The 23,002-nt window shown below is 40.3% G+C and overlaps 2 protein-coding genes and 1 long non-coding RNA gene across 7 annotated transcripts; 1 reads left to right on the top strand and 2 right to left on the bottom strand.

Annotated features, from left to right (window-relative positions):
* The first annotated feature begins 4,851 nt into the window (after positions 1 to 4,851).
* LOC125316076 lies at positions 4,852 to 5,696 on the top strand. The gene is made up of 3 exons (XR_007199391.1): positions 4,852 to 5,001; positions 5,116 to 5,129; positions 5,193 to 5,696. It is a non-coding gene; the product is annotated as an uncharacterized LOC125316076 (long non-coding RNA).
* A 3,780-nt stretch (positions 5,697 to 9,476) lies between these two features.
* Positions 9,477 to 13,333, bottom strand: LOC115734909 (transcription factor bHLH79). Of its 5 annotated transcripts, none has more exons than XM_048283108.1 (6): positions 12,783 to 13,333; positions 11,871 to 12,074; positions 11,614 to 11,679; positions 11,418 to 11,486; positions 11,259 to 11,321; positions 9,477 to 9,984 (listed from the first exon to the last, which is right to left on the bottom strand). In XM_048283108.1, the coding sequence occupies exons 1-6, from the start codon at positions 13,068 to 13,070 to the stop codon at positions 9,868 to 9,870; spliced, it is 807 nt and encodes a 268-aa protein (XP_048139065.1). In that variant the 5' UTR covers positions 13,071 to 13,333; the 3' UTR covers positions 9,477 to 9,867. The 5 variants fall into 5 exon arrangements, with proteins under 5 accessions (XP_048139065.1, XP_048139064.1, XP_030521768.1 ...); XM_048283107.1 differs by having other exon boundaries at positions 9,477 to 9,996; positions 12,783 to 13,331; XM_030665908.2 differs by having other exon boundaries at positions 11,259 to 11,336; positions 12,783 to 13,330.
* Positions 13,334 to 17,912: 4,579 nt separating this feature from the next.
* On the bottom strand, positions 17,913 to 20,053 carry LOC115734869 (transcription factor MYB35-like). The gene is made up of 3 exons (XM_030665843.2): positions 19,299 to 20,053; positions 19,040 to 19,169; positions 17,913 to 18,838 (listed from the first exon to the last, which is right to left on the bottom strand). Exons 1-3 carry the CDS (start codon positions 19,414 to 19,416, stop codon positions 18,127 to 18,129), a joined length of 960 nt encoding a protein of 319 aa, XP_030521703.1. The 5' UTR covers positions 19,417 to 20,053; the 3' UTR covers positions 17,913 to 18,126.
* Positions 20,054 to 23,002: the final 2,949 nt, after the last annotated feature.

Here is a 23,002-nt window from a genome sequence, read left to right as displayed (position 1 = left end):
AGCACTAGAGGAATGAGAGGCAAGTTAATGGGCAAGTTACCTCTAAATAAATTGGCTCTCCATGTCTAGCTTTTGATCTAGTCATTTTCAGTCGCACATTCAGACAATCGATGATTTCGTTTCAGTATGTCTTTCGTGAATAAATAGGAACTCCATTGGTTCTTTACTAATGAGAGAAACTTATAAAGATGTCGAGCGAACTTAGCTGCCCTAATCAAGATGAATCACTGGATATTTTGGCTTTTGCTTTGAAATAGTAAACAGTGCTTCTGAATATGAAGTGTCATGTCAAGTCGTTCGTATGAACGAGGATTACAAAAGATGCCATGAATATAATATTTCTTCACGTGTCCATTTCAACAAGGGAGAATTACCCCCAAAAAAAGGGTTAAATGTGTTGCAATTATGCCAATTCAATCTTAAATTTTTTTGCTTTTGCCATTGAGTTCTAAACCTTTTGCAGTGTCAATTCAGTCCATTTGGCCGATCGGCTCGGGACTAACTTGGCAAATTTTTAATAATATTTCAATATTTTTCAAAATTTTTAATTTTATTTTTAGTACCAAAGAACAGATCACCCAACAGGCGGATCTCTAGTTCGCTTGTCTTTTTGCTGAGCCGATATATTTGTTCTTATTAGTTCACGTATTTACTATAGTACCCGCAGGAACGTGGGATATTCCTAAAGCATTTTGATAACATATTGATTGCAAATATTGTTGACACTCGATTTTTAGCCGATCACTCATTGCCGCGATCTAAAATTAGGAAATTCCAGGTTAATGGATTACCAGATTAATTAAATGAATTAACTAACATAGTCCAAGCTCTCCCAAGCTCTACCAATTTGCAACTTAGATTCACTTGATTTTAATTAAAAAAAATTAATTTCGGAGCCGCCACTAATCTTTTTTGCTAGGTAGATTAGAATACCTAAATAAAGTATGGGAGAATACTTTATATTTTGCAAACTTGAGATCTTGGTTCGGGAACTTGATTACGTTAACTTTTCAATTAATGCCCTTTCGGTACCATTCTCATGAGAATTTTCTTGGATTATGCAAAATTAAAATCAAATGAGTTGATCTAAAAGTACCTAAGCTCATGTGTTGGCATAAGTGACAAATTTACTGTTTAATGTTAATTAACGGGCCCATACATTTGCCACATGGTTCGATTATTTTTTATTAAGAGTGCAAAATCAACTCCACGATGGCAAAGGCGGTAGGCCCATCCCAGCGAGAAACGGCCTTACTCTCTCTGTCTATTTGTTTTTTTTGAAAATTTCAACGAAGGGCCCAAAGTGCTCTCATTTTCTCAAATAAAAGCTTGAAGTGATCTCCGTTTCAAATACGGACTTGAAGTGTCCTCCTTGTTTCGAACAAGGGCCTGAAGTGATTATGCATACTTCAAATAAGGGCCTCATCCCGATTAAAAATTTTGACCGATCGGGGGCATATTGGTCAATATATAATTTTAATTCAATTTTTTAGCTAAATTAAATTTAAAATAAAAACTAAAAGTTAAAATACAAAAAAAAAAAAAAAAAAAAAACAAACACACACACACACACACACACACACACACACACATAGCCTCCGGTGGTTGCCATCGAGGTCGTCGGCTCCTCGGCGGGGGCCGGTGACCCCACCGACCCGTAGCGAGGGCCCATAGGCCCTCTCCCTACTCCGGCAAGGGCCAAGTGATTAGCGGGGTCGTCGGTGTCCACAGGTGGGAGGGGCTGCCTCTCGCCTGTGTGCTTTTTTTTTTTTTTTTTCTTTTTTTAATTTTTGGAAAAAGATAAGAGGAATAAACAAAGAAAAAAAATTCAAAAATTCAAAAAAAATAAATGACGAAAATGGCCCTAATTAATTGGTGAGATGCTCTTTTTTGAGACCGATATAGCCGTTTCAGACTCTTATTTAAAATAATATCCATTCCATGCCATTATTTGAAACAATGTCCATTTCGGGCACTTATTTGAGAAAATGAGGACACTTCGAGCCCTTAATTGTAATTTTCCCTTGTTTTTTTTTTGTTCTAATCAAACCGAATCTTTCATGCATTATTTGTTCTTACTAAGTTGGTTTAGCTTGAAGCAAAGCGCAGTCTGAAATAATCATTAGCTACACCTACAACTCCCAGGATCATTTAAGTTCGCGCTTACGCTAAGTATTTTATACGACATGTCATAGATTTTGATACGAAAAGCAAAAAAAAAAAATTTTTTAATTATTTCGCAGCGAAGTGTTAAACGCGTTACAAATGTTTAAGAACAGAAATCTCGGTCGGGTTATTTTGAGACTCCAAATTCTAATCGGCCACAAGCGGCGCGGGCTGCGCAAGTTGCTTTCCGATCGAAATTGGGTTAGGGTAACCTCCAAAATCGAAGACAAGTTAACCGACCGTAAAGTCAGATATCTCTCGTTATAATCAAGCATGGAAGACCAATTGTAAAGTAATTTCCTGATGAAGTGCACAGGTGTGTGTTTCAAGCTAACCATATTCTCCAATAGGTCTGGTGATAGAGCTTAAGGGGGTTAGCTGCAATTTGTCCCCGCCCCAACTTTTCGATCACCTCCATCTATGGCCTCGATGGGTACCAACTCTTCAAGCTCGGCCTACGGGATAATTGAGCCACGTGGCAATTTAAATGAAATAAATAAACAAAACATAAACAACTTCTCTCTCTGAACTTAAATTGATAATAATAATAATAATAATAATAATCGGTTCGACCGGGGTTTTGATTTTATTCGAATGAATTTTATATCTTGTGGATTGCACAGATCGTATGGCAAGGGCGTTTAGGGCATGCATGGCAACACTTCTACTCTAAAAGTCAACTTCCGGCCGAAAGTTGATTTTTTTACTTCTGCTTTCAAGCATAAGATGAGGGCGCGCATGACAACACTTTTGAAGTAGAAATCCGTTTGGTAACACAACTTTTGAATAAAAATTTGTTTGGTCATGCAACTTCATTTTTCTGCTTTTATAGCTCTTTTTCTCTAGAAGTAGTTTTGGTGCGAAAAAGTAAAAAAAATTATTTCTCTGCATAATTAGATAAATCAACTTTTGGCCAGAAGTTGATTTTTAGTGCAGAAGCATTGTCATGCTCGCCCTAATTTTTCTAATTCTGAAGAAAAATATTTTTTTTTTTACTTAGTGGCTCCAAAACTACTTCTGGAGCACAAAAAAAAAAAAATGCTCCAGAAATAGAAAAATGAAGTTGCATAACCAAATAGATTTCTACTCCAAAAGATACGTTACCAAATGGATTTATGCTCCAGAAGTGTTGTCATGCGTACCCTTAGTTGATGGAATCGGCGTTTTTAGGCAGGGATTGTGGCAATAAATTTCTTATCCAATCCCTTTATTAGCAGGGCCACATATTTATTGGCCATTTGCCTTCAAAATGAGAGAGATCGAGAGACTTGATAGCCAGGACGGCTAAGCATGGAGTACGAAGCGTTAGAATGAAGATAACACGCAAAGCTTGGCTGCGAAGAAAGCCGCGTGGAGTCAAGGTATGGTCTAAAAGAATTTTAATTCTTTTAAAATGGGATATATATTGGCACCCAAAGTGACCTACTTATCGACACACATGACATACACGTGAGAGGATGACATTTAAGCATAGTACCAGGATATAAGAAGGTGTTGACACCCAAAATAGTCGACGCACATGCCATAAACGTGAGAAAATTTGAAGCATGACATCAAGATACAAGAAGGTCAGGTGCATGGCTAGTGAAAATTCCTATAGGTATCAATCAATAAGAAGTTTATCGACACCGGCATAGATTGATGCCGCATGTCTAAATTAACAACATATGTTTAAAGAGACTAATGCAGCCCAGAAAATTGGTGCCAATGATGGATAATGCCGCTAAGAGTTTCGAATATTTTCCAAAGGCGCACCAAAAGAGATATGTATTTTCCCTTTGAATATCGGCAGGAGAGCAGTTACCGACAGTTACTCAAATATTCTCCAAAGGTGTGCCAGAAGAAATGAATATTTTTCCCTTTGAATACTCAACGGGAGAACAATTATGAATAGTTATTTGAGTATTAAAATAACCTCTTGAAGACTCAATTCGAGGATTCTGAAAGAGTAGAGAACGCGGGTATGATTCATCCGAGGAAAATAAGAGAAGACTGAACCAATACAAAGGATTTAAAAACTGCCAACAATTATATGAGCTTCACACATGCCAAAACAGCTGCCTGAAGACCTAGTCAAATGAGCTCGTGGGAGATGATGGATGTGGTGTCTACTCAACCATTATAAATGCCACTAAGCATCTATAAACCCTCTCGATAGCTTTCAGATTATTGTCGTCAAGTCAAACTCCGGCATTTATCTTTATCCTTGATATTTTGTCGTCAAATCAAACTCCGCTGTGGTATCAAAATGTGTTCAGGCTTTGTCATCGAGTGAAACTGCTGTAGAGAGTGGGTGCGTCGGTTCGTTCCTTTGGTGGGAGTTATACTTTCTAAGCCACTCCGTCGAGTCAAATTCCAGGCTGGTATACCTTTGTGTAATTTCTTCCAAGCTTTTATGTATTGATTTCTTTAGAATTGTACTTTCTGAGCCTTCTCGTTGAGTCAAATTCCATTTGGGTTCACGTTTGTGTGATTGCATCGGAATCCTCACATAATTCATGTGTTGATTTTTTGACTATCTGGATCTCTCTTGTCTGGAATTGCCACATGACCCTTTTATCACATTTAAAAGCCGAAGAACAAAAATTTCCATCAAAGATATTTTGCTGCCGAAAAAGTCCGGCGAAATAGTCCTACAACAGTCTTTCATCATATGGAAAATTGAAATTCCTAGATAGATCATATTACAAGTAACATTTGTTTAATCGTACACTTTTGAATAGATGGACAGCAAGAATAAGCTGGTAGGCAGTATCAGAGGAACTCCAGTGGATGCTGGATTTGCTTCTGCCGTTCCAGTTGATTCTTCCTCTACTCCTGTTTAAAAGCAACAAGGTAGCTGGTTAAATGATATGTCTTCTGAATTAGGTTCCCTTTCTTTTAAACAATGAAAATGTGTTGCAGCCAGTTGTTTTGTTCTCCTTTTCGTTTATCTGCTTTTTTTCTAAGGTGATGCTCTTTGGGTATCTGACCCAAAAATAAGAAGGGAAGAGAAGTGGCGGACAGATAGTACGGGCAAGTTAAAGTTGTATTGGAATGCTATGAGCACGGATGAAAAGAAAGAGTTGCTTACAGTCAAGGTTTACTGACTTCGAGGATCTTTTTGGGTCTTCAAAAGTTGATTTTATTGACGAGTTTATAACAGTGTCTTTGGTGTTTACGGGGACTCTTGGAACGTGGATTTCATTTGTTTGTTGCAAATGCCAAGAGAAGTTTGGGGATTCGGACTCTCATAAGCAACATGCTCTAACAGAGCATTTGGATAACCACTCGAAAGAAATGCAGGCTGGTTTGCCGGAAAGCATTGCTGATGCTTTGGATAAGATGATTTATAGCCACTCTTGGAAACATGTTTCCGCAGCATTCAACATGCCTGAGAATCAATCACAATATCAGGATGTTTGAGACAACAGCCCTGTGCCATACTCTTCAACTATTAACTGGTTGACATCTGAGGACCCTGAGCATATAGAGCTCCTGAAGAAAATTCAACAAAGGTTTGAGGAGTTGATAAGGCGTAATTTCTTGCTGATAGTTGTCACGGGCCGATCAATTCAAGACTCAATCTCTCGACCACTCATGCGGCCTCAGGAACTTCTTCCCAAGTCAGCCTTCCCCTCTCAACTCACAAGGATCTCTAGGGAGAAGCTCTGTATATTAAGATGAGATGATACAAAGAGGAGAGGAGAACCCCTTACATACAAATATCCATGCAATCTCCTTGATCACTGAGGGCGTGGACGATGAGAAAAATGTTGTTGTTCTTAGTGGAGGGACTTCCCTCAATGTCTGTTTAAAGAGGACACACCTAATGCTGCTATCCTCTCCTGGATATTCACAGAATCCTCCACAAGGCAAGCATTGAAATCTTGGAAGAATAGTATCAAAGAGGAAGTACGTAAACGTGAGGAAGTACTCAAGATGCTCCATGAGCAATACAATGACCTCCGCCGCCTTTATGACCGAAGATTTTAGCTTTTAAACTCTGAAGCGGCATTAATTGGACTTGAGCATCTGGTTCATGAAGAAGGCGGGGCAAAATCGAGCAGCCCCGGATGTGCAAATCAGAGCAACATGCTAGTCTTGAGGGAGCGATTGAGTGAGCTTAAGAAAATATACAAAAACATGAACCTCAAGAATAGGTGAGAAATGGATTATATCCAGTGTCTTAGAAGAAGCTGAAACTCTGAATGCTTATCTGGATAATAAGGTAGCTGCTCGTGGTAGCCTGACTTGGAGGCCATGTGGTTTAGCAACTAGTGCAGAAGATACTTGCATAAAACTTGCGACGTGTAGCCAGAAAAACGAAGTTTCTCACGAGGTTAGGATTGTGTTCTACTTTTTCCTATTGAAAGTTAGATATTTGAGTTAGTAATTAGCATCGCTCGCTCGTGCGGATAGTCAAAATTGATTCCAGAATACCGAGAGAAGTTTCCATGGTGCAGCAGATGGAGGATAAGCTGCAGGGTGTCTCTGTACATTGCTGCCTCTTGTAAAGTCATTTCTAAGGGTAAGTGCAAAGATCTTTTGCTGCATCCTTTTTTCCCTCTCTTTGGACCAAATACTCTTCTCACAATGCCTCTTATTCTAGGCGCGCTTTGAGAGGTTGAGCGAGAACATTTCTGCTGAGAAATCTGAAGGGCGAAGGAGCAATCGAAAGAAAAGAACAAGCGGAAGCAGAAGAAGCAGAGAGCAGGAAAAGGACCAAAGACGTAGGAAAGCCAACAACCTGAAGGTTATCTCCACATGCTATGGTTTGGTTTTGATTTTTCATTGGCCGAGTTGTGCTGGAAAATCTGTTGAGCCCAGCCAGGAGACTTTTATACAAATTTCGAAGTGAAAGTTTGTCAGCAAGATATGGATGTAAGCAGCCAAACACAACGTTGACAAAAGCAGCCGATTTTCTTATGCGACAGTTTCTTTTCCCTACGGAAGCTGGACCTTTTGTTGAATGCGCGAACTTATTCAAATCTTGGCAACTAGAAACTAGTAGATATTGCTGGCTGTAGTGTCCTTGTGACTATGGCTTCATGTTGGGGTTTTGGTGAAATAGACAGTTTATATTCAGATTCATCCAAGTTTCGCTTTTATATGTACAGTGCGCATAACGATCACTTTAGTGTTGGTGTCTATAGAAATATTGACGGTGCGATCCGAGGATTAGAGAATTGAACTGTTACTGCTCATCCGCTCGGCTGTTGATATACTTGGTGATTACTTCTTTTGATCTGATCTAATGCATAACTGTAGGGTAAACTCATTGCTGCCATCACATTGTGACTTGTTATTAGTTTTCCATCAAAGGGATGGCCGGTGCTCCTCATCCGTCCTGAGATACAGAAGTGATGGGAGCCACTAACATAACCTTTCGAAATTAACGTTACCGCCATCGCCAACGAGACTAAGGCCTTGCAAATCAAACCCAGAACTTCTCTTCGCCTTCACATCTCTCATGAACCTATTTGGATTATAATTGGATAATCTACTCCTTTACAATAGCCCCATTAGTTTATCTAATGCATTAAAGAGCCCAGTTTAAATGTCAATCAGAACATACAACAACCGAATCTTTACCAGAGAGTCATTCACAAAAGGGAATTTAGACTATTAACAACTTGGTTTTCAACTCGTAATTTGATTTTCAGGATCGTCTTATGTATATTAAGGGCCTATTTGGTAACGTTTCTGTCCCCGAAATTTTTTTGATTCTGTTCCCTAGATGAGTTTTAGAAAATCGGAGCGTGTTTGATAACTGCATAAAACTTTTGTTCCCGGAACAGAAACGTGTTTGGTAACTGCACAAAATTTTTGTTCCGAAAAATAATTTCTCTTCCCAATTTGTCATTTAAGTCAAATAATTACATAATCGCACTTGATGACTTTCCTCAGACTCCACAATTGCGATCCTCTTGCACCATGACATCTTTTTGGCCAAAATAGGGATGCTTCAGATTTGTTTTTTGGAAGAATAATACGTTAAAATTATTGTTTCCCATGCTTCTCTTGAGGCTATCCATATGCCAAGGATAAAAAGGTGACTCTAATTATCTTTTATTACTCAGAATGAATAAATTCCATCTTTGCCGGATAGGTGGCTCGGTTTTACCCTTGAATACCATACGGCTGGTCACCGATGTAGCTTGGTACTCTAGCAATAAATCAGGAAGGGCATAGGTAAAATTAAGAGGCAAAATCATCAAAAACAAGATTGGCCAGTTAAATGGACCGATTTCCTATTTTTTGAGATTTTTTGGGATTTTTTGGGATTTTTTTGAATGATTTGCCCATGAGGGGCAAAATCATCATTTGAGAGAAATCGGAAGGAAAAATCATAAAAAAAAATAGGATTTCCCAATTGAAATGACACATCCTCTAATTTTTGAGATTTTTTTGGAATTTTTGGAATTTCTTTGATTTTTTCTTGAATTTTCCATTTTTTGGATTTTTTAATCATTTTTCTATTTTTTATTTTTTTATTAATTTCCGAAATTTTTGTTTAAAAAAATTATCCCGCCTTGCGGGCATCCGATAAAAGTGAGAGAAGACTATCTTTACCTTTTTTATTCTCTAAAGTGTTCGTTTTTTTAGAGAACCAACTTAAGTGTTCCCGAGAGCAGAATAAGAATCAAAATCATTTACGTTACCAAACATGTTCCTGAATCTTTTTTATTCTTAAAAATAGAATTAAAGGATCAGAAACATTACCAAACAGACCCTAACTGGCCTCGGTGAAATTGATCCAAAAGCAGCATTTACCGATGATTTAAGAGACTGTCCCTGGGTCAATCACCCCTGGTACTTCTTCCCCTATCGGAGCCTCTAAGACGGCACGTCCCGCGAGAGCATTTGGAAAGGTATGTGGCATTGAACAAGCCGGATAGGATCGAGGAGGACTGGGTCGAAGTTCAGAGGACGATGTTGTTCTTACGCGCAGGTCTCCTGTCGGGGTTCAATCATGTGTTTTTTTTCAGTAGCTGTGGTGAGCTTAAGCCATCTCTATCTTGTTTTACATGCTTCTGCCCAAGATGTCCATCTCTGCTTATCCCTCTTGAGGTAAGAGCACCTTCCTGCTTGGTTGGTATGAGTCCTAGTAAGTTCCATTTGACTTTTTCTGCCAAAATGAGAAAATTGTTTGAGGTGACTTTAGCTGCTAATATCTGTGCATTGTTCATTGTAATTATGATGTTCTTCCAAAATTTATATTGTTTTTTCGCATCTTGTATTGACCACCCTATAGAAGATGTCGTTGAAGATCATCAATTCCTAATGAAATGGATGGATGTAGCAGTAGCTTGCTGGAAAGTCATTACTTGATCTAGAATATGCGATGTATATATCATTCCAAGTCATCTATTGGTACCAGTGACTGAAGAAAAGTCAACAGAACTGTATTTCACTACTGATCTCACAAAGCACGACCCTTTGATCATCTAACTAATGATGATTCAGAATTTCCCCCTAACAAATTTGCCTTCCAAGTGCGGAAAGAAATCGGAAGTAATCACATTAAATCGACTAAGACGTAATATGGATCTAGCTGCGCTTTCTACAAAGAGAAGGATCTACAACTTTACGAATCGATGGGGCGTGTGTGCTAATTCGTCCACAGGATGTAATTTCTCTCCGGTGCCCGGTCACTGATCTCTCAGAGGCATCTTATTCCACAGTGCATTTAGAGCCAATGTGCTGTGCTTCTTGAGCTCACATCGGCCTCTCGAAACCCCCACGCAACTGCATATGCAACCATTCTGTTTGCGATCCTTGACCATACTGTCTTGCTGCTTGCGAGGCATACATCATCCCAGTCGCATCAAATGGCTGCGCACCTAGCTGAGACCCAAAAGGCCACTTGATTCAGAAGAACACAAGGAAGCCGCTACTGAAAACAATGCACAGCTTACAAGAGATTTTGATCTATTTTCACAGATCGACCGTGCATGGCACGAAAGTGAGAGGCAGTATGAAGCAGTAGATGCAAACGATGAGTAAAAAGTGATGCCAAATTACAGAATGTTAATACTAGCAGGAGGGAAAAGTCGGTGGGTGTAAGATGAAAATCACTTAAGATCACTGACTGGGCCCATATATTGATGTATAAGACCCACTAATGAAACACGCCTCGACTTTGTAATGAGCAGATCCAAAAAGAGAACATCTGACCAAACCAACAAACAGAAACCCAAGTTCCATTTTTGTGGGGAAGGAGCTTGCACTGTGACGGAGTTGGAGACTGCCTCATCTGTAACTTGGAGTTACTCCATCTGGGCTTAATGCATGGGGTTCAGCCTAGGTTGTTACGCGTGTCCAAAAGGAGAGCAAGCTTCAAGACCTTCCTATCGACCTTCAGGTATTGTGGGCAAAGCTTTAAAGTGCCAACCATATTAAGGATACAAAGATCATGCATGAACTTTCTTCATATCTGACTCACATACCACAATGTAACTCCTTCATAAGGCGGCCAACTCATCGAATATTAAATACAGCTTTTTCTATTCGATCAAAAATGCAACTTATCGCCATGGTAGTTCCATTAGAAAAGCTAATATGATCATTCTAATGCTTGCTGTTAGCTGTTCTAAGACGAGGTTGGAAGATCCTTCTTGGCCTCAACCTTATACCTAATGGTTTTGTATTTCAAGGCACCACATTTCTCTATCACACCATAATTCCTCTAAACAAGTAACAAAGCTTAAATGATTCTTCATTAAAGATAGTTGCTTCTCATTCCTGAATGTGATGCGTACTTTCCAAGATCTGAGCTACAATAGTCCTCCATTCTGAAGGACATGCATCCTATATACTCTACTCTGAGAGGGCTTGCCCTCTCACAGGCACCCTGCATGGTGCCATTGGTTCCACTTGATAGACTAGAAAAGAACCCTACAAAGTTGTAATGGCAGCCAAAAGTCGCATCATCCAAAAAATTTTCCTTGTCTGGCCAATTCAGTGTTTAAAATGATCAGGCACACCAGAGCACAATGAAAACAACATACGATGACACCAGTCTTCGTTATCAAATCCCAGAAGGTACTTCATACTTTTATGTTCAAAGGCTATCTGAACATTTCAAAAGTAGCTTGACTAAAACTCACATCTTTTGCTGGAAATCCATCAATAGTAGGATTGATGTTCATCCTTGAATTGACTGCTTCAAGCTTCATGGATAAGAACTACAGCAATCATATCGTTTCATTAGCACAACAAATCCAAAGTCATTGAGTGTAGATGAAATGCTTAAGATGGGAAATTACCTCGACCTGATTCTGCAGTGACTGAATGTAGTTGATAATCTCATCAAGGACAAGTGCTTTTCCAATAACCTGACCAAAAGGAAATATTACGAAAAAACTCAGATGACCCCATCAAAAGCTGGAAATCTTGCAACTGATCATCACAAAACATCTATATACTAAGACATCATTATAAGGTTTGAAAAACATGAGATACCTTGTTGCATCCAGGGACTAAGTCTTGAAGAATCTTCATCCGCTCACTGATCTTTTCTCTCCTTGCCTGCCAAAGAACATAGGATATTGCAAGAGCTTCTGAAAAGGACTTAAACTGAATCACTCGTGCCTTATGCTCAGCCAAATAGACCATGTGAAATGAAATTGGAAAATGAATTACAGAGCACAGAGGAGACAGTACTGTTGACTACTCTGAAACTCTGAGAGTATTCTAGTAAATCAAAGAGTTTGACTCACTCTCTCAGCTAGGCTATGACTATCCGTAGCTTGGCCTCGTCGTGCTCTGACATGAATATAATCCTTCTTTGGTGGCTCAGAGGGTTTTGCAATCTGTTCAGCCTGCTTATGACCAGCAGGAGAACTCGACTCTCCTTCAGCTCTCCATCCACCATTGTCATGCCTTGAAACCAGTGACTTCATGCGTTTTCCGTTTGATATGTTCTATACCAAATAAAGCACAAACCGTCATTCCAAGCAATACAACCCAAAGATGAACTGCGACATGTTAATTAACTCCATAATTCTTTAGACACTTTGGATGGAAATGGGGCCCTGAACAGTTAGGTCTATAAATTGATCCTCTTCAATGTTTTCTAACTGGCTGAAAAATATGAAATTTGACAGTGATAGTGCGGTGTCACAACTTGAAATTCTCGGCAAAGAAGACTATGTTACTGATCAGCAACACTGAATTTTAAATTTACTTCCAAGATCACAAGATTAAGACTATTTGTGCTTTCGCAGCAGCCGAATCTCCATGAAGTGGCCACAAGGTTGATTTTATAATTTGCTAGCTTTAAGCAACCTAATATCTAGGATAGCTTTTAACCGCCAATTCATGGAACCAAAAAGATCACAATTCAAAGCTAACAGAGCTCTCCATTTCCAGCCACTAAACCGGTGAAGAAAATAACACCCAGACTGTGGAATCTCCAGTTCTTTTGCCCGGATGAGCAAAGTGGCAGCCCAGAAGGTCATACGTCCAAATTTAAGTAAAAACAAACTCTAGACAGAATGTTCCCTTTTCTCTGCCTGCCATTCTCTCACCAACGAAACAGAGAAGTCCCAGTTTCAAAGAAGGAAGAGAAAAGACACGCACAAAAGCCAGAACCATTATACAAGAAGCAAAAGGAAAACAGAGAAACGAACCAAATCGCCGGCACTACTAGTGGACACCATTTTGGAAGACTCGTCCTCGGAACTCACATCCTTCCTCTTCCTCCCAATTCCTCCACCACCGCTCTGCTCCGTCACGGTGGATACCTCCGCCGACCCGTCCCGGTTCATTTGACTATCCAAGAACCCGCTCAAATTTCCCATTCGGAGCCCCAACCCGCCATTACCCGGCTCCCCATTGAACGGCCAAATCTCAGCTAAGCTGTAGGAAGATGGGTTCGCAGCGGAGAAGGAAGATTCGTTGACAATTGGAGGATCCATCTTTTAAAAACGGACCCAGAATCAACAACTGTACAGGAATCTGGTCCGAGAGCTCGGCTAACAGAAAGGTGGAAACTTTTCTTTTCTCGTTCTTTTTTTCTTTTACAGCTTGTAATCTTCTCTCTGGTTCATGACTGACGAGAGTTGTTTTGGAGCTTTTGAAGGAGTGAAACGAGTCAAGTGAGTAATGCAGGCTGGGGAGGTCTAGCTTTGCGGGTTGATGGGGCTGCTTATGTAGTGTTTAGGAGAGAGAGAGAGAGAGAGAAAGTGTGGCACTAGAGATTGAGAGAGGGACATTAATGGTTGATCATCATGTGTGTGGGGGTGGGTCATGGGTGTTAGAGAGAGAGAGAGAGAGATGATTTTGTTTCTGCCTGCAGGTTGAGGAAAGTGGTGAGCACTGTGCACGTTGCCTTTTCTACCATTGAGAACAAACTGTGAAAGGCAGAGAGAGAGAGAGAGTGGGGGACCGAGAGAGCTGGTGAAACTGCGTCCCATGTTTGTGATGTTACGCATGCAGTGAAAGCTGCAAGCTTTTTTCAGTAGTTTTTACCGTTCACTTGATGGGAGGAACAGAAATTTCCTCTGGAAGAAGGAGATGCAGAAGCAGAGCAGGTAAAGGCTGAGCATGAGATTTCTCTGAGCTCTACTGGGGTTCCTTCTTCCCTCTGACTCTGACCCACCCATTGTCACTTTTCAGCTGATTAATCTTTTTTCTGCCCAAACAACACAAATGTCAAGCCATCGCAACATGAATTTGTTTCCCCAGGTAAATAAATGGACTAACTTTGGGGTGAACTAGGTAGGTCTGTTGAAGCAACAACTGTGTTTTGACCCTGTTGACATGACATTTCTTTCGTAACATTAGAGGAAACCGGTAAAGATCCGATCCTCATGATTTGGTCTGTTTTGTATGCAACATAAGATAATTCTGAACATTTTTTTTACTTTTATGTAGATTTCTATTGATAGAACCTGGGAATTGCATTTGCATCCGGTCAGTCGATCAAGGTTGAAATAAGATGTGTCATCTCTTGTTTAGCAAAACGCAACGGAGACACGAGACAACTAAAATCTGGTTGTGTCCTGTTGAAGTCAAAAGTGAAGAGAAACTTCATTGTGCAGCCATCTCCTCACTCTGCAGGAGAGCCTTATTCTTGCAGTTGGAAGATATCATTCAACCTTCGTTATTTTTTCCGGGGATCACATACATAGAAATGAATCACGTTCACTAAAACACCGTGCGTGTGGGGTGAGTACATAAAAAAATAAAAAATAAAAACTTGTAAACGCCAAGAAAATGTAAAATTTCTGAGAAGTGTAAGTGGGTACTTCTGACCACTTTTCAGTTTGTGTGAGAGAGCCATGGAATCACGAGCCACACAAGTTGTAGCGTACAGGCTACGGGAGGAGTTCGAACAAAAGAGGAAAGATAAAGACTACAGGAGGAGAGTCAAAGAAGATCCAATACAGCTGTGATGTTGCTCCCAAGTTTTAACTATTCCCAGACTTAAAATTTTGTCAAACTAGTCTTCGTGCTCTTGCACTTCTTGGACTGCGGAAGAGAGAAGTGGGTGGATGTTATCAGTCTTTTTCTCTCTCTTTTGCAGTATAATGTGTGGATGATTTACTAGGGATGCAGCAAAAGGGCCATCTATGCAAAATTTGTGCCGAGATACTGTGCTTGGACACCCATGAAAATTTACTCTGCTGTTAAAGAATAATCGGCAACCCAATTTAATCGGTAGGGAAAATCCGATTTCTCTACACAAATGCTCAAAGCGGCATGTGTATCGAGCATATGAGTAGTGCAGACAGATATTTTCCGCGCTTCAACAGTCCAGTGGCAAGAACTCGATGAGAAATGCAAGTACTACTAGCTCGTTCTTCGCCATTAAAAAAAGGTCGCGATCGCTTTCTTAGATTTATAGATCCCTATTCGTTATTCGTCAATTCTTTCTCGGTTGGTTTGGTGGAATTATTGTCGATGTTGGCATTGGCCTCCCTCCACAAGCTCTTGCCTAACTTGCTTAGCAGAAATCTGCTCTGTATATCAGCAGCCATCATAAACCCCCCTTAAAGTCTCTTTGGACAATCCCAAAAATGGCTGCTCTCTTCATGTGCCTCTCTCTCTCTCTCTCTCTCTCTCTCTCTCTCTCTAACAAGTGTCCAATTCCTACATCATCTGAAATCTGCACATGCTACATAAGAATATGAAGCGATTTCCTCATGTTAATATGACACTTCACTGTCACACACCCCAGCCAAAAAAGAGAGAGAGAGAGAGAAGAGAGGAGATGGTACTATTGGTTTGTTGGGCAAAACGCATGTGATGTTTAAAGGCATTTGCGTTGCCAGAAAAAGAAGGTGGTAGCTGATGAAAGGAAAGAACATAAGTCGAGTCGACCAAGGTGTCTGTTACGTGTTATGGAGCTGAAGTGGAATTGAAGATGTGTCCAAGCCCCAAGTATCTTGAAGATCACGTATCAAAGGCTTCATGCAAAGATATTTTACACCCACTTCATTGTTCGAGAAGGTCTATTTCCCTTAAAAGAAAAAAAAAAACACCCAATTTTAGGTTTAGTACAAATTCTTTCCTGAACTTTTTTTTGTCTAAATAAATTTCAAACTTTATGTCCACTCCAAATCTGCCTCAAACTTTTCTTTGTCTAAGAGAAAAAAAAACTCCCAACTTTAGATTTAGACTTAAATCTATCCCGAACTCTTTCTTTGTCTAAGAGGAAAATTATCGATTTTTAGTCTAGTCCCAGATTTGCCCCATTGACCCTCTATCCAAAAATCGCCGATTTAGTCATCCCTAATTTTGATATTCGAAAACGATTTCACTTTGGAGATAATTTTCCGTGTCACCTTGCTAATGATGATCTATTATCGATGTGAAAATGCCAAGTGAGGATCGGAACATGTGAGTAGATTAAACGTTGGTGATTTTTTTAAGACAAAACAAAATAAGGAACAGATTCAGAACCGGACCTAAAGTTTTGGAGGTTTTTCCATAGATGAAATAAAGTTTGGGGCAAATATTAGGATTAGACCCAAACCTTATGGTTTTTTCCGAGACCATAAAAAAAGAAAAAGAAAAAGAAAACCGGTCCGGAACAAAATTGGGGCTTGACCTAAAAAGTTGGGAGTTTTTATTTTAGGGTATTGGCCCTGTTTGAGAATGGACTAGTTTCATTCATTATACACATTAATTATTATATAACCCACTAAAATTTTCTCCTGTGGAAGTAACTTGGATCCTAATCAAGAACCGAATTCCCTTCTTTCTACTAAACTAGAATCTAATGTCAAGCAGGAAGCAATAAGCATGATTATTCACTCCAAGCAAAGAGGTTTCAGAAAGGTTAAAAAAAGGATACTGCTTTAGTATTTTTCTAATTCCTCGTTATCAAAGCTCAGAAATGTCTGAAAACTAAACTTCATCGATGTTGATTCGATATGATGTGTGGAGTTGATGTTTACATGTGATTCGAAAGGAAATAACCAACAATCTCGTCACTGTAAAGGCCAAGGTGTCGAGTCATCTGAAAGGGAAGTTGACCATTTCCTAGATCGACAAGTGTGCGCACGAAATTGTCAATTTTACCCTCCCAAAAAGCTTTTTTTATCGAAAGGCCGAGCCGAGAGCATCTTTTTTTCAATTCGAGGAAGGACAACTAAGGTTCCTCCGGGATAAGATTGCCAATTTGGGCAATTGCTTTCCGCGGTGTGTTGCAATGGCTCACCGCTCTCCTCTCGCACGCCTACCCAATTTTCATTAGCCCCAAGAAGAATGCCGTATTGTTATCTTTAAGACTTCCTTTATTTTTTCAAAAATAATTTTTAAATTTTTCAACATTTTATTCGCGAAAAATAAGCTAATCAGAAACAATGTTTTCCTCCCATAAAAAAAAAACCCTTTAAAAAGTAAAGAAAGTGTTTTTTTTTTTCTTTTGAGGAGAGGAAAACATTTTCCTCATCTTTATTTTCTCCTCTCTTTCACATCTTCTTTCTTTTTAGTTATTTTTTTACTTTCTTTTTCATTTTTATTTATTTTTTAAAATTAAAAAAATAAATAAATTTTTCTCTCTTTCTTTTTCTCTTTTTTTCTTTTCCCTTCTTCTCCTTTGGCCTGTTGTGGGCCTCGAGCAAGGCCAGGCAAACCATCGCTAGCCTCGAGCGAGGCTCGGCTAGGCATCTCCAACCTTGAGTAAGGCCGGCCGAGCCGCCACCACTCTCGATCGAGGCTAGGCCTTGTCGGCCCGTGGCAAGGCTCGAGCTTGCTTGCGGCCGATCGTCGGCGATCACCGTGGCCGGTGACCGTGAGAAAACGACAAATAATTAAAAAATTAACAGTTGAATTTAAAAAAATAAAAAAAAATGAAAAGAAGAAATAGAAAAGCCAAAAATTATTGAATGAAGTGCATGGAGGAAAATCAAATCTAATTTTCATACCAAACAATGGAAAATATTTTTCCGAGACTTTTTGATATTTCAACTAAATACAGGAAAATATAGTCATTTTCTTGGAAATTGACTTCCCGGAAATATTTTCCGGAGACAATTGATTTTTTGCGAAGCCAAAATTACTTGTTCTTTTGGGAATTTCCAATTTTGGAAGAAGAGCATTTGTTGCTTACCCACTATTTTGGAGTGAAAACCATGAGCTAGAGGCCCATCTTGATGAGCTTTTGGGCCACCGCAGCGTAGTACCGACAGGGCCGATGAATAAATTAAAACTGGGCCTCCATGTTGCAGCAGAATTGGGCTTGGGCTTGAGCCTGCTCTTGGCTGTACAAGCGTAGAGACAGATTCCTTCCGTTTTGATGTGAAAACTTTATGAACTGTAGTACATTATGAGTGCATGCCGTCCCGTCTAAGACATAAGTACGAACCCAAAACAAAAGTACAACATAAATCTGACCCAATACCTATAAGAAGATGTTTAGCAGGAAGTCAACGCTCCGGAACTCCATTATTTTGTACTTCTTTAGCATAAATCCCTTCCCAATCCCAGTTAGGAAATTTTACAGTTCAGTGTGCCTTTAGTTGATTAGTAGTGTGGTTCCTCCCAAAGTTCAGGAAACTCCATGAACATCTCCTCGTTCTGGCTCAAAATGGACTCCACGAACGAACCATCCGAGGATGGAATTGATGACCCTTTAAGGCCATTGCTCGTGCCATTCTTATGGAAACCTCCTGTCCCGTTACTTTCCTCTCCGGCCTCACGATCGACCTCGCCATCCTGTGGTCTCATCCTGATCCCTTCGTTTGAAAGTTCAGCTGGCAAGGCTGCGTCTTCGATAAGGAAGTCGCTCCAACTGAAGAAGCTCTGCGGCGCTGCGGACCCGGCGGAAGAGGAAGAAGTGGGAGGCGAGGACGAGGTATCCGAAGGCATGAATGTCCTTTCGCCATGTGCAGAGCAAGTTGAGGCTTCTGTGACCAACTTTATGGTATGAAGCTGGGCAAGAAGATCTAGGGAGTGATTGTCTCGGGCAGTGTCTGTTTCAGTTCTGCTTGCTACTTTTGGTGGCATTTGGCGGGTGTTTAGGTCCGAAAACGCTTGGGGTTGATCCGAGGACCCGATTCGGCTTTCTCTCGGGGTGCCGCCGATGTTTCCGTAGTCTCTCAGGACTTGAGAGAAGGGCTTGTGCGTGACCGGGTCGATCCCCATCTCTTTCAGCTTCTTCCGGAGCTTAGTATTCCAGTGGTTCTTCACATCATTGTCAGTCCTCCCTGGAAGTTGCTGGGCGATGATGGACCACCTACAGCCAAAACCATTGTGTGTATATATGTGAAGTAGAGAAAATCTTACTGCTTTCAAATCATTCTCAAGTAAACTTTATCTTATTAAATCATCTATAAATCGAGTTAGTTGGCAAATAGTTGGAACATTTTCAATTAGGAGTAAAAAAGATCGATGAGAATTTCGCAAAGTACACATGTTCCGATTCTCGGCGATGCACCTGCTGCCTATGATTACATGGAGCCTGATTATGAGCTCCTCCTCCTGTGGTGTGAAGATCTCATGCTTGGAATCCGGTTGATGGTAACTGCTCCATCTGGGCTTGCAACTTTTCCCACACCTTCGAAGACCTGCACAGTTTAGTCAGGCACAGCAATTGGACATTGCGAGATGTGTGGAAAGCGGTCTCCCAATTGGGTCCGCAATTCGTAGATCCAACTTTTGATCAACGACACGAAACACTCCGCCGATGACGTTACCTGCTCGTCTGGGGGCAAGGCTCCAATTTCCGTTGCCTTGAACGATCATCCTTGGGTCTTCTTCAGTGGCCCAAGGACCCCGCCCATTGTTTGTCTTGTCGGCGCAAGGGGGTCTCATCTGCTAGATCCAAAAAAACATATGCTGATGATGAAAAGGGGAGGAGAAAGCAGAATGAAAATGACAAACAGTATCATGAAATCATCAATAGACAAGGAACAGAGGGCATGTTGATGCAAGCTACAAATCTTCTTTTTTGCCCTTTTCAGAGGAAGTTTGGCCTGTGATTAAGAGCAAAGGGGAGGGGGCACGAAAAGTGTGAGTGTGGCCTTCTTCTCTTGCTTGTGCTTGTGCTGGTGCTGGTGCATGGTTTTTCCAAGAAACATTGGATCAGGTTCGAAGCGGGTGGAATGTCTGTGGTTGGACATTAGATTGGATTTAAGTGTTCTTGTCGCCCAAAGCGAGTGACTTTCTTTCGAGTTAAACTGCTGATGAATCACAATTTTGATGACAGCAACCTATTTTAGACAAGAATAGTTAACTAATCGGAGACGCCGAAGAAATGCTTATTGCGCTCCCGGCCGGTGGACTTGATCGGAAGTTACATCTACCTTACTTCGCATCATGCATGATCTTGCTGATACCTCTCCGAATCCGACATGGTAAGCCGCAGTTGAACCGTCGACTACCAGACCAGGACTCCATTCTCGTGCAGAAAGAGAGGGAACGCATGAACTAGTGGAAGCATCATGCACATCCTTGGGGCGACTCGAATGCTTAAACAAGAGGATCAAACATTCTCGTTGATTCATGCACGAATTTTGTGATTGATACGGGGAAAATTACTAGAAAGTTCATGAACCCATTATAATTGTAACAATTCGATCCTAAATATTTCACATTTGTTCCAATTCAATCAATCCGGTCAATTTTGACAGGTCGGCGCTAACATGGACACCGGCACTCAAGTGAACAACTTTTGATAGTATTTTTAATTTTTTCGAATTACTTTATATTTATATTTTTCCTTTTTCTTGTCTTTTCTTTCTCTTTCTCTTTTTTATAAAAAAAAATAAAAAAAAATTGAAAATTAAAGTATTATCAAAAGTTGTCCACGTCGGCACCGGCTAGGTAAAGTTGACTGGATGAACTAAATTGGCATAAACGTAAAGAAGATTTATGAACGAATTGACATATAAAACAAAAGAATTGGAAGCAGAATTGGCATAAATTATAATAGATTTAGGATTTTTTTTTTTTTTGGTAAAATTGAAACCATTAGAGCAGCAGGCGCAAATGATAAAGCTCTGAACAGTACATGAGTTTAATCAGATCAGAATCATTAATTGGAGAACTGCCAATCGATTTATCACACACACACACCCAAAAAAAAAAAAAAAAAAAAAAAACTGTCTATTGATTTGCCCAGCTAAAGAAATGATACGAAGTACAATTGCTTTTGCGGGCTCTTAAGCCATCCAGGTGGGTGGGTGGGGTATTTGGACCGAAAAAAAAGGTTGGTGGGGTGGTGCTCTTAAAAAGAGAATAAAGCCCACAAGTTTTCGAGGATCGCGAGGTCTCTCCTCAATTCCAACATCATTTTTGCATAAGTGCTTGAAACCGTCAAGTTGGCCAGACGATAGAACAATCGGGGATCTTGCATCTCAAGAAGCGCGAAGATTGATGTTAAATTCCTTCTTCTCGGCATCATAATCGGTTGCAGAGCGCGTTCGACGTGGCCTCTTGCGAGTACGTACCAATACCCAATAGCGACGAATCGAAATACTTTGAGTTTTTATATAAAACACACGTTCCAATGGGACGATTGCCGGGTCGTTTAACGAATTATTTCTCCTCAGGATTTCTAGCATTATTGTTCCAGCGCCCTTTTGCCCACGGATCAAGAAGAGGTGCGCGGGCCGCGCCTATTGACGGGTGCGGACGAAATTGAAGCTTAGCTTCACAATTAGAGCATAATTACAAAGTGGATTTAGAGATGTAATCCAAAGACCAATGTCGTTTTTTCAGAATGCGCGTTCTTGTTGGCGTGCAGAATTCACACGGCAATCGGCATGTGGGAACACACCACTTCGGAATTAATGGAAAATTCTCGGACATTTCCAGACCATGCGACAGGCATGTCCAACCGAACTACAATCCTCCTGGCCACATGGCTCCATCCCAACCAGAGACATTTCCAATTATCGTAATCATTATTATTATCATTATTTTATTACTACAAATGATTATTAAAAAAAAAAACTATTTTAAAGTTTATGGTGGGTCCCTAAGATTCGATTAAATTATTGAACCCTTGGCGATCGGTTAACTGACTAATGATGGGTCCCAGATGTTCTGTTGGAGATGCTACGGCTATGTCTGTTGTCCTTCGATGGGTCCCACGGATTTAAAGGGCATTTTCCCTTTTTTTTCCCCTCTCTTTTTTTTTTTTTTTTTTTTTTTGGTCCGTCACCGTCAGTCCATGGGTTGAGAAATTATTATAATCAATTTCCCTTTGCGATACTGATCTTACAGATTTTACCGCCACCCATGTAAAGCAGCACCTCGTAAATTTAGGGCGCGCTTGGCAACACTTTTGCTTCTGAAACACCATCAGAAGCAGAAGTTGATTTTTCAACTTCTCCATCAAAAGCAAAAGTTGATTTTTCTATTTTTGTTTCATAAGTTGATTTCTGATAAAAAAAAAAAAAGACGTTTGATAAAATTTCTACTTATGAAATTTCTACTTTTAATCAAATACCGGTGGCGGCGGAGGCGGCCGGCGACCGACGAGTGGTGGCAGGCGGTCGGAGGCGGCCGGTGGCCGGCGGGCGGGCATTGGTCAATGACCGTCGAGCGGGCGTTGGTCGACAGAGTCGAAGAAGTGATTTCTGGAGCCGAGAAGTAAAATTTTTTTAATTCTCAAAGTTGGCCAAAAATCCAATCAGAAGTAGAAATCTCTTTCAGAAGTAGAAATTCCTACCGAAAGTCAATATTTTTACCAAACGGATTTCAATTTCAGAAGCACTTTTGAAGTGTCTTTATCAAACAGATTTCAGCTTTAGAAGCACTTATGAAGTAGAAATTCCGCTTCTGAAGTGTTATTATGCGCGCCCTTACATGATGCTCGAGGGGGTTGCCGGTTGTTTCGGATATATCACGTCGCGGACCGTCGCTCCGATACAAGTCGAAGAGAATTTTATACCGGAACGAGAATTTTACGAGAAGGCCATCCCCTAAATTTTGCCAAACTCCGGCCTAACAATGTCGGAACAGGTCAAATTGTTTTCACATTGGAAAAGGTCGGTCGAACTCCTTTATCTATCAACCGTGGATGGTGGCAAAGTCAAACGGAAATAGCCGTTGAATGTTTGACCCCCCAAAGACAAAAACATAAAAAAAAAAATGAAAAAAAAGAAAAGAAAAGGAAGAGGAATTAGACACGGACGCATGACTGAATGAATGATCGAGATTGGAATTGAAAATTGCAATGTGTGATGGTTTGTAATCTATAATAGAGCCGATTTTACATAATGTAGTGTTGAAACGATTTCCCTAATTAGCGCGTGGAACGTTTTAATGGACCTTCTCAAAGACTTTTTTATTTCAATTCCCACCTATTAAATACTATTCAAAAGTTTGACTTGACCCAAAAAAAAAAGGTACTATTCAGCAGCCGATTCCCTTGAATATCATTGCCCACCCT

Source organism: Rhodamnia argentea, chromosome 7 (genome assembly GCF_020921035.1).
Source record: "Rhodamnia argentea isolate NSW1041297 chromosome 7, ASM2092103v1, whole genome shotgun sequence".
Taxonomy (NCBI): domain Eukaryota; kingdom Viridiplantae; phylum Streptophyta; class Magnoliopsida; order Myrtales; family Myrtaceae; genus Rhodamnia; species Rhodamnia argentea.
This window is presented reverse-complemented; position numbering and strand designations above follow the sequence as displayed.

Excerpts from the sequence above, each read along its gene's own strand:
- LOC115734869 (XM_030665843.2), bottom strand. The coding sequence starts at position 19,416 with ATGAGACCCCCTTGCGCCGACAAGACAAACAATGGGCGGGGTCCTTGG. Across the intron at positions 19,170-19,298 it reads CCTTGCCCCCAGACGAGCAG|GTCTTCGAAGGTGTGGGAAA; the intron begins GTAACGTCATCG and ends TAAACTGTGCAG. Across the intron at positions 18,839-19,039 it reads CATGTAATCATAGGCAGCAG|GTGGTCCATCATCGCCCAGC; the intron begins GTGCATCGCCGA and ends TTTTGGCTGTAG.
- LOC115734909 (XM_030665907.2), bottom strand. The coding sequence starts at position 13,070 with ATGGATCCTCCAATTGTCAACGAATCTTCCTTCTCCGCTGCGAACCCA. Across the intron at positions 11,680-11,870 it reads GTCATAGCCTAGCTGAGAGA|GCAAGGAGAGAAAAGATCAG; the intron begins GTGAGTCAAACT and ends GTTCTTTGGCAG. Across the intron at positions 11,487-11,613 it reads TAGTCCCTGGATGCAACAAG|GTTATTGGAAAAGCACTTGT; the intron begins GTATCTCATGTT and ends CCTTTTGGTCAG.